The sequence below is a fragment of the Xiphophorus couchianus genome, chromosome 17 (assembly GCF_001444195.1).
Source record: "Xiphophorus couchianus chromosome 17, X_couchianus-1.0, whole genome shotgun sequence".
In the NCBI taxonomy this organism is placed as follows: domain Eukaryota; kingdom Metazoa; phylum Chordata; class Actinopteri; order Cyprinodontiformes; family Poeciliidae; genus Xiphophorus; species Xiphophorus couchianus.
In genome coordinates, this window is record NC_040244.1 from 14,664,693 (window position 1) to 14,676,309 (window position 11,617).

An 11,617-nucleotide genomic window follows, 5' to 3' on the forward strand; every position below is an offset into this window, starting at 1 on the left:
ACACAAAACACTTTGCCATAAAGACAACAGGAGGCTATTACTGACATTGTTGCAAACTACTCTGTTGGACTATTAATACTGATTGTATAGCAATTTGTTGAAATTCAAAAAAGACTAATTTCGCATGTTTACTACAATTTCGCTCGACTCAATTCTCGCTTCAGAGCACAGTCTGGACTTTCTCCCATTCACTCGGATTCCTCCAAAAGAGTTTCTACCCAGCCAATCAGAGAAATGGAGAAGTTTTGAACAATGATGTCAATTTTCTGCGCTGTTTTGGAATTGTAGTCTGCCTGTAGTTTTAGCAATGGCTTTTTACCAGGCTAGGGGGAAAGATTGCCCTTTTTTGTTCTAAAATCAATTGCAAAATTACAACATTTGCTTTACAGAATCTGTAGGAAACAATCAGTCCTGGATTCTCTAAATAATACATGTATTTTCTTTTTATGTCCTACAAAATTCTATAGTAGGCCTGAAAAGGCATTGTCAAGATTTTTTTAAGACTTTCTGACCGTTATTGAATCATCCAGTCTCAGTATTTTCACTGTCCAACAAACTGTTAAGTAGCCCTTCAAAGCAGAGACAGACTTCATAGACATTAGCAGCTAATGGTTAGCCAATCACGGTATCTTCACACTGCCTACTAATCATTTAGATCAGTTCTCATGCTGTTGTCATTTTTTCTTATGCCTACCATTTCTTAGATATGCTTCCATATAAACAAGTTAGCCATATACTGCCTAAAAAATGAAAACAAAACTCCTTAGCTGATTTTAGCTCCTTGCTGATTTTCTTCATTCTCGGCCATAAAAAATAAGTCACCTAAGTGAGAGCAGCAGATCAGAAACCCTCTCTCTGTAACAACATAGATTTTTATCTGCTGAGTAGCAGTGGAAAATGTGTTCCAGGCTTTTGTAGAGGACTGACACCAACAGCACATTGAGAAGGTCACGCTACAGACCTGTGAAAAGCTACATGTCACGACAAAGTAAACAGGAATACCTCAGGCGTCTGTTTGGCACTGCCTTAAAAGTGCTTCCTGTACGAGCTTATGGCATTTGCAAAATTTCTTTTCTGACATTCTAACACTAAATTTGTTTTCTTTAATATTTAGTTTCTACAAAACTTAGCTAGCCGCATGCGGTACCCCAAATGCTCATAATAAATCGTTTAATAAAAACTTTTTCCACATATTGTGACATAAATTCCCAACAATTCAAAGAAAAACTTTTATCTTTGGGAGAAAATATAAAACGGAAAAGATGGCTTGCATATGGGTGCACCTTCCTAAATTAATACTTGTGGCTGTGACAAAAATAAGGTTTTGCCACAGTGGATGGAGTGATGAATATGTCCACAGAGCCACCAACCTGGACTGAAAAACCTGCAAGATGGTTGAGGACGAAGTGAGATTTTATTTTTCATGCATCCAAATCAACAAAAATGACCGCATGAGGAAATTTATGTCCTATTCAAAGTAAGGAACTAAATCTTTAGAATCACCAGGGACAAGAGATGACTTCACAATCTGATAGATTTGGAAGACTTGCCAGATAGTGGACAATGGTTAAAGCTTAAACAAAAGTTAGTAAATTTATGTGAACTGATTTTTTATTTTTTTTTAAACGTTGCGATATTGGTGGCAAAAGCCAAAGTGATTTATAATGGTCTTATGTTTTTCAATCACAAAAAGCGAACAGTTTAACTGGACTCTGAAGAGCCGCTGTAAAAGGATCAGTGTTTTGCAGTAGCCTCGGCAGAAGCCTGTAAGAGGATTTCTGGAAAGGCGATTTGTTAACTAAAAGGTTGTCTGTCATTATTAAATCCTTCTGATGTAACATGACTTTTCTTTTTTTTTTTTTTTCACCCAAACCTCTTTTGATTTATATCCCACTAATACCAAAAACACGAGGCAAAACGCAGCGGCCAAACATGACAGGACAAACGTGTCGTTCTTGGATATAGCGCAGAACTCACCTCCAGCACCGAGACATTTTATTCCACTTTCATTCATCATGACAAAATGTCACCTTTGCTCCTTTCTTCTTGACCATAAAACAGAAAAGAAAACCTGGTTAGGAACAGCGTTAGCTAGCATGGACATCTGTAGCTGGAGAAACATTAGCAGATGTGGTGATATGCTGCAAATGATCCCACACGTTCAGAGATCAGACAAAGGAAAGATGGAGAAATGTGGGTCACGGTGAGCTCTAGGGCATTCAAGCGAACATCTTTTTGATTTGTGTGATAGTGATCTGGGCTGACTGAAGCCTCGGGGCAAGCCCCGACACTCCTTCTGTCCTAGCAGATACAGATCGATCTTCAGGGAATCTGTCCAGCGATGCAACAAGGTGGTCGGGATGTAGGCAAATACATTTTTCACAATATCCATAAAGATTAAATTGTCAAGTGTTTGCCTTGCTGCTGTAGCCACAAAGAAATATTCGAATGTTTGGACCTGAACTTCAATGGCCCTTTAAGGAAGAGCAGAATAAACTGTATTCATGTCATGATTTACCCTCGTAAGCTATAAAATTTGATCTTCCACAGCTTAGAGGTCTGCCCAAAAAGTCGCAGTGGATAAGTACTTTTGAGCATGGCGTTTACAAATGGAAAATATTCAACCTTGCATTGCAATTGCATCTGAAGATTTGCATAATGAAGGATGCATGTTGCGTGACTCTAAACATGAGGAAATACAGGAAATTTCTTGGAATGTTATCTCCCGCTAGGTTTGAATAGTACATGTAAACTGGGATCAAGGGTGTGTAGTTAACAGTGTTCAGCTGGGTAGCTATTTACTTTAGCTGTGATGTTACCTACTTGTGCTTTTTTTCCATATGCAAAGGGGCAGTATTATGTGTTTTCCAGCCACATAGTGCAATTTTGTAGCATAATCACGTAAGTGTTATTATAAAATTCTGTTATAAAATGTTATAAATATCAAATATGACTTTAAAAAAATTGACTTTGTCATTTAACACATTGACATTGGGAGTCGCAAAGGAGGGGCTCTGAACCTAGGAAACTGCAGCTCTGAGGAGGAGAAACATCTCAAAAGTGGAGTTAGGACCACTGAGGCTGAGTGGTTGCCACGAGAGATTGAAGGATTTCTCAAACAGTATGGCACTCTGAGTAACATCTTTGAATCATCAGGAAACAACGATCATGACCAGTGACTCATGCATCCTAATTGTTCCATCAGTGCCCTTAATGGTCCGATTAGAGTAATTTTTCTGACTAGAACTAATGAGTCTCTTACTTACAAACATGTTCAGAACTGAACATGTTTCTGATTCAGAGGCAGAACCTCAGCAGGAAGCAATAGCTCTCCTTACTTGAAAAATAGACTTCATGGGTCAATAATTTAGGTCTTGAGATGGTGGCAAAGTGTACATTGAATACACTCTTTCTTTAAACACACTTAACTCGGCTTATATTCTTCTGTTTGAGATCCTTATATGTCATGTTTTTAGATAACCCAGTATGGCTAGTAACTGGTGTAAAAGCAATTTGCATAATATTGGAAAACCTGAAATGGTTTAGTGCCATTTACTCTGATTCCTTGTCAAAACCTTCTGTGTATCTGAGTTGCAACACTCATTATTACTAGATTATTGCCCTACTGGAAGAACCTGAAGCTTGGAGCCAATAGCTGAGTTTCCTTAACAAATGTGTGCAAAAACTCGCAATTTTGCAATTACGGTGTTTCAATTAAATATGAAACGCAATTGAAATCACACGCGAATAACATGTAATTTGTTCATGTAATAAGTCATTAAAAAACATGTTGCGCCTTTGTCCTCCTACCACTTCCTGTCATCTTCTTCTTTGTGGGTTGCACCAGTGGCAACATCCGCTTGTTGATCATGTGACTTGTGTGTATGTGTGATGCATAAAAAGTGTTTCCACTGTAGTTTTGCTAAATAAACCACTTTAGATCTGGCCAAAAAAAAACCACACACCTCATTCTGACACCAAAACATGATCAAAAACAAGAAATTGCTTTGTTTCCATTAAGTAAATTTATTTTTGAAATGTCATCCTGCACAATTATATGGTCAATGAAAGCACAACTAATGGCAAGCACGTATATCTTGTGCACATAAGACAGTGGAAACAGAAAACCCTGGGACAATTGTTATACCTCTTAACAAGATTGAGTGTAAAATTCTGATTGAAACATGTCCTGTTAGTATTCAATCAAATGGTACTGATGAACCGTGGTAATGTCAAAGGTGTCATTTCTAGCATGAGAAGTGTTCAACATTTAATGTACAAACAGGACACGGTCAGTTAGTTGTTAAGGACTAATCAATGACATTTACAACTGTTGACATTCTACACTTATAAAAACAGTCTGTAAACTCTAATGCATTGACACAAAACACAGATTTAGATTTTCATCACTAATCTTAAACGCCTACCTGTAAAATTACATTGGGTTCATTTGATGGCTTCAAAAAGAAAAATTGAACTTCACTTCTTTTTCTCCATGCGCTATTTCAATGGTGATGTTAAAACTGGAACTATACTGCCCAATGGCAATGTAGAAAAATAAATTAAATGTTAAAAGCAAAAAACCCCAATCAACAAACTAAATGTTGGTAGGATGTGTTGCAACGACTCGTCCAATGACTCCAGCTCAATTGCTAAAAATCGCCAAAGCCTTGGACTTTGCTATGAGGATTCCCGTAACAGCTTCATGAGGTCACACAACATGCTAGTGTCTACAAAAAGCGAAATGAGGGAAGACACAAGATAAAGAAACAAAAAACAAAAGGCCATAAGTCTGGGACTCAACACCAAAAATAACTAAACACCAATTTAGCGCAACGTCCACAGATGTCTTTCTCAATTACAAAACTAAATTACTTGTTGATACATTGAGTAACAAGCAGATTCAGCATCCCAAATTATTACGCACCAACTGGTGTTCAGAGATTTTTTAAAAAGTCCAACCAAGAGCTGTGATGATAGTTTCCACAGTTCAAGGATGTGGATACATTGTTTTGAAAGTCATAAGGTGGTGAACATTTATATTTCCACCTTTGAAGACATGGATTATCTCAGGTTATGCTAATTGTGTTTTTATGTTGTGCAGTTAGCTAATGTTAGCATTTTTACTCTGCTATAACTATTTCTTTATTTAGCTCAGATTTTAATCAACATCCAGTTCACTGTGTGCCAACAAAACCCACAGAAAAAGCTGTTCTTGCAGCACAAACATTTCTTTGAACATCATAAAATTTAGTGATGTGTGTTTTAACTGCTCTCTCCATGTCCCCTTAAATATGTAATAGCTAACTATGTTATGTTGTCTAATGAATCTGCAAGGCAAACACTGTCTGGTGACTTTTACTTACTGTTGTTACTGACTGTTTGATATCCTGGCTACTGCCTCCTCAAACTCCTCACAAATAGTCATTTTCTCTACTGTACGGGCAAAAGTGCATTTCTGCTGTTTTTCTTGCCAGCGAGTTCAAAATGTGATCTATTGATTTGGCTGTAGAGATGATATCTGTATCATCTGATATCCGTCTTGCTCCGCACATGAACACAGGCTTGTAGCATTTTGTAAAACTCTTAGCAAAGGAGTGATCAACAGTCTGGGCTAGCGGAAAGCTCTGTAATTGAACGATGAAAACGTTGAGTGGTGGAAATACAGATTTGTCTGTGAGGAAGCCGTTCATCTGTAGTTTAAACGCAGCTGCATCAACTTTTTTTCAGGACAAGTTCCCACTACAATATACTGCATTGAAACTAATTCTGAGTTTCTCATAAAAGGCACTCTGCATGATCATGTTCACACCAAAGAGAAAAATATTGCTCTCGCATTGCGTCTGTTTCTCTGCAAAGCGAGCATCGCAGTCCCACATTACCGTGAAAATTTGCATGCAACAATTTTCACTGAACTTGTCATTTGAGAGTCACTTTTATGTGAAAATAATACACATATTTTGCATGTAATTCTGAGCCAACGCTGAATTCTAGTTCAGTTAAATGGACAGAGCTAATAAAAAACATAACAGAGGAGGTTTCCAGTTAAAACGACTGTATGTAAAAACAGTGCTGAGGAAAAATATTCGCCCATTTCAGCCTTTGCTTTTTTGGCCGCCCAAAAGTGTTTCAGATCATCAAGCTAATTCTAATATCAAAGATAATCTTGTTGCATGCAAAGCCAGTTTCCCACTAATGAGTTCATTTATTAAAAGAGGAAAGTTATTTAAAACAAACTGGCCCTGTGTGTAAAAGTAATTGCATGCTTTGTAAAATAATAAACTTTCTGTTTAACACGTTTTCTTATTTACAAAGTTGAGCTCAAATTTACAGGGTAAGCCCAGTGCTAATCATTACTCAAGACTTTTGGGAAAACATTTTATGGTTGGACAGAGCAATGATCCAAAATACCATTGAGTCCTCCTCTGAATGCCTCTTAAACGTTTGCATGCAGGATTGTGGAGTGGCCTAGTCTAAGACTGGACTTAAATCTGATTGAGGTTCTGCCACACGACCTTAGGTGGTTCAAGCTTAAGAATTTTTCAATATGGCTGAATAAAACATTTCTGTGTATGTGTAAAAGACTCATTTCAGGTTAATGCAAATGCTTGATTGCAGTTGTTGTCACACAACAGTTATTAGGTCAAGGAGCCATTTACTTTTTCACCTTTAAGGTTGTGGTCTGGCTGGTTCGGCTAGATTCTTTACTTAAATAATTGAAATGGTCATTTCAAAACTGCAGTATGTGTTAATTTATGGGTAACTGTGGGATGATTTCGATATTAAAATTTGATTGATGATTTGAAACATTTATACATTTATAGCTGAACCAAAAGGAACATTTTTAAAATGATAAGTGCAAAAACAAAGTTAACAAAAAAGGACAAACTATAATTTTATCCAGAACACATGCTAGACACTGTAGACAGATAAAGTCCTCCAACTCCACTCATCCGTCAGGTGTGAAAATATCCCTACCGGCCCAATTTAAAGAGCCCTCCCACGTTTCTATGATCTCTGTGATCTATGCATGAACGATTCTCAGAGATAACTGGGACATTTCCATATGAACTCTGAATATAAAACAGACACCACACAGAGAATAGACAGAATTTAAATTCTACTCTGTTAAAGGACTGCATTTGAGACAAATTCCCCAACCCAGAATGGACAGCTACTTCACATAACTCACATTTTACATAAAATGGGGTTTTTTTCTTCCACTTCGAATACACAAAATAAGACTTTCAAGAGTACAATGTTGTTAAGAAGGTGCTTTTCCCTCACTATACCTCATGAGCCGTGTCTGTGAGGGTGTGTCCCACTGTCTTACTTCCATTTTTGAGAATTCCCTCAGTGGAAATATGGTCCAATGTCATCACCGGTGTTTTTAGGACACTAATATCTGAGTCCTCTGCCTGAGGCTCTAAGAATGCTACCCTCTTTCCGTTGGCACGCCTTTGTCCTGATTCTACCTCTCTGGGGTCTGAACAGAGGATGATGGCCCGTGCGCCACAGCTCCTGGAGCCACCACCCCGACTTTCCCGACACTGGCAGGGAGTGAGGTAGAGGTAGAGCAGAACCAGTATGATGCTGATCACACAGGAAGCAAGGGTGGTGAACGCCGTGTTGAAATGTTCACCGCTGCTGCGACGAGCCAAGCCCGTGGTGGAGGTGACACTTGAGTTACCGACCATGACCCTGGCTTCTGGAGATTCACCTGAATCGTAGTACCGTCCCCGAGCAACCACGCACTCGTAAATGCCAGAGTCTTCCATTAGCGCACCTTGGATTTCAAGTGTGCCGTTGGGAAAAACCGACAGATGAGACCTCAGATCACTTGCTGAGGAATTCAGTGCTGTTCTTGGGGTAACCCAGAAGATGATCAACCCTTGCTGGACAGGAAGACCTAATCCAGGACAGGGTACTCTTAGCCAATTGCCAGGCTCTACTCGATAGCTTTGTGCCTCCAGGGGTAGGTCTGACAGATCCTGATGTGTACAATTAACCTCTCGAACTGCAGTGCCTCTACATTGATATCCTACTTGGAAATCCACCAGTGGGCGATACTGTTTCCAAAGCCAGTATTCAAGCAAAGCAATCAATGCACAGTCGCACAGCAAAGGATTTTCCTGCAAATATATTCCGGCATGGCGGCTGAGAGACAGCAGGCTCTGGACGGGTAACTTGGACAGCCTGTTGTATGACAGATCCAGGAAGGTCAGGTTACGCGGTCCACTAGGGTCCTCAAAAAGTCCCAGGGGGAAGGATGTTAGTCTGTTTGCGGAGAGGTAGAGTTTCTGCAGACTGTTGACATCACTAAAGGCCCCTGGCATTATTTGGGCAATCTGGTTTCCAATCAGGAGCAGCTCTTTAAGTTCTGTCAGCCCGCTGAAGACGGATGAGTTCAGAACTCTCAACTGGTTAGATGAAAGGTCCAAATGGAGGAGACGTGGTGTCGCAGTGAAGGCAGCCATCTCGATTTGGCTTATGGAGTTCCAGCTGAGAACCAGTGTAGTGAGGCGCTGAAACGGTTGGGAAACCCAGGCCACCTGCACGGTTCTCAGGGCGTTGTGGCTCAGGTCCAGCCTCGTGGCATAGCTTGGAAGACCAAAGGGTAACGCGGACAGATTGCTCCCACTGCAGGAAATGATATCACTGGCACAAAGGCAGTGTGGTGGGCAAGGGGCCACTGTGGGAACGAAGCCAAGACACAGCAGGAGCAGCATGGCTACAACAGCAGGGTGGCAACAGCTGCCTCTAACATCGGTTTTGCCTAAAAGCTGGGATGCAACAGCGTGCATACTGGACACCCCTGTGACAGCACTCAGGTTACCGTCTCACTCGGTGAACACATGTCTCCGATGACACACTGCACACCTGAGAAACGGAAATGAACGAGGAAAAAAAAAAAAGACAACAATCAGAGGGATTGTCTTCTCCCTGTTACATAATTCTGTTTAATCTAATGAGTACTGTCTTTAAATGTTTCAATGCAGGACGTAGTGATTAAAAAAAGACATAACAATAACAAAAACACAATAGGACTGTGTAAGCCAAAAGACACATGATTCTAAAAATACACAAAAGCCTAATCCGCAACTCTGATGGTGGCTGGCATCACCAACACTTGACAACTGGTGGTGCCTGCTGGAACAAGTGTAATCTGATCCATGTTTATAATCCACATCACCAGTTTTTCACCTATGCATTCTTCATGACCTTACTTCATGGTTTCATAAAATAATAATAATAATAATAATAATGCAGTTTTGTTTTCACTTTGTTTGTCTTTGCTGTAATATTGTCAATATTACAGCATTACAGTAGCCATAATCTAAACAGGCAGCGATTAAGTTGTGCAGCCAATAGGGACAATCTTGTGCCATTTGCTTTACACATTTAAAAGCACCAAGAAAAGCAAGTCTAGCAAATAGTGTGTGAGTTTAAGAACAAAAAATACATATGCAATTTCAAATTCCAACCAATTTTTTTAAGTAAATTTGTTCAATTCTAAATAATTTCCAAAAATGATTTTGCTAGTTTTCTCAGTCGATGTTAAATAGTATCCTCAAAAAAAGGTTTTTAAATCTATTCTGACAAAGTGGCATGTAAGCCTTTTCCCTAATTACCACTGCTAATAACAACAGAATTTATTGGCAAAAGCTGCTTCTGGGTTTACAAAGATTAGCTTGCTAGCAAGTCTGCCTTTAGCATTAACGCTATCACTGAACTAGCTAAAGGTGGATGCAAACTTAATAATTTCTTCCTATAAGACAAAAACTTACTGTCTTATGAGCGGTATTAGCATTTGTATAAACACGTGCGCTTTTCTGTTTGCTGCTGGACTGAGAAAGTTAAAGTAGCTAATATTAAACTGCACCAATATTTAGCAGGTCAATTTTAATGGAAATCTTCAGATAGATCTGTTACCAAAATAGAGTAGCTGATGTAATTAAACTGGTATAGGCTAATTGAATACTATCTTTCTAAGTAGTAATTATATAAGTTTAATAACAAAGTAAGTAATGCAGTTTTAACCTTTTTTTAAAAAAAAAAAAAAGCTACTTGGAACGGTATAAGTTAAAGCTCGGTTTGTTAGCATGTTTGGTGAAACGCCTAAATTAACCAAATTGAAGTCTATATTTTATTAAGTTGATAAATTTATTTATAATACAACTTGTAGTCTATAAACACCATTTGTAATTAGACATGCCAAACAAACGAAAGAAGCCAATAGGCAACAGGTTTTTAACTTTATTGAAAATATTTAGGCAGAACCAAAACGGTAAACATTGGTAGAAAATGGCCGCAGCTGAATTACAATAACAAACTAAGTAGCTGGATTCGATTTTAATGACTAATATTTAATATCCCCCAAAAATCCTTTTTTACAGTGTAATGGGCCGCATAATTAACAAGTGAGCCTTGTGTTGTTCTAAACTTTACATTTTGAACTGGGTAGAACAGAAAGTCAGGGAGCTCTGATGAAAATATTCATGATTAAAAGTATATAAAATAAAACATTTTACTCATGTAATGTTTTATTATGACATTTTTTTGTCCTCCACATACTAAAGAAATTATTAGGCGCCTACGATCTTGTCCCATGTTATTATTAGCTGTAATAAAAGTCTACAGTTTCACTGAGACTATATTAATGCAAAAAAACCCAAAAGACAAGTAATTGATTCGGATCATTTGTTTTTATCCAACTTGTGTTCGGATTAATTAACGCTCTACCTTCTTGTTTTCACTATTCCTCTGGGTGGGGAAAAAACACGAAAGAGCGAATCCCCTCCCCAGAGTTCCCAGCTGCCTAAACCAAAAAGCGTTACGTAAAAAAAAAATAAAATAAAATAAAAAGCCAATTCACCTTCCCGTCCACACTGTTGCCTTTTCCAGCCCGCCCTCCTGCTCCGACGCTCGGCCGTTCCCGAATCCTAAAATCCTGCAGGGAACTTGGCTCTGTGCGGAGCGAAGCGCGCCGCTTCCAGCCGCTCGGATGATCCGCGGCGACTCTGAGAGGGAAGCGGCTCACCTGCATGTCGGTGCGGGGAGGAGGGGAGAGGAGGGGAGGGGGGAAGGGGTGGTCCTGTCCTGGGAGTAAACACACAGCGACTGGCTCACCCGGGAGAGGAGGATGCCGTGTTGAAGAGGAGGAGAGGAAGAAGGTGTAGAGACGGAGCAACATCAGCATCACGAGCTGAGGACGTGGAGGGAGTGTTTGATTTATGTACCGTTAGTTTGAAAATAAGTCATCACGTCCATATTAAGTGTCCAAATAATTCAGGTGTGTCAGTAATTTAATTAAAGCTGCAGTATGTAACTCTTACAAAAATATATATATTTTTCTATATTATTAAAACAGTAACCATGTCGTGACATGTGACAGTTTTTAATAATAAAACGGCACATAAATCAAACAAAACGTCGGCAATAAGCCTCATGTACTCTGATCGTTGTTTTTTTTGGGGGGGGGGGGGTGCAGTGAGTGGTGGTTACGCTAACTAGCCTTAACATTTGTATCAGGCTACGGTGTGGTGAAGCAGCTGTAGTTTAGCAGAGAATAACCATGAGGGAGTGAGCACAGGAGTGATTGGCAGCACTAAGACCC

At 39.3% G+C, this 11,617-nt stretch overlaps 1 protein-coding gene across 1 annotated transcript; it reads right to left on the reverse strand.

Annotated features, from left to right (window-relative positions):
• Positions 1-4,256: 4,256 nt before the first annotated feature.
• On the reverse strand, positions 4,257-11,192 carry LOC114160746 (amphoterin-induced protein 2). Its single transcript, XM_028043497.1, has 2 exons — positions 10,877-11,192; positions 4,257-8,880 (listed from the first exon to the last, which is right to left on the reverse strand). The coding sequence occupies exon 2, from the start codon at positions 8,802-8,804 to the stop codon at positions 7,287-7,289; it is 1,518 nt and encodes a 505-aa protein (XP_027899298.1). The 5' UTR covers positions 8,805-8,880; positions 10,877-11,192; the 3' UTR covers positions 4,257-7,286.
• Between the last annotated feature and the right edge of the window lie 425 nt (positions 11,193-11,617).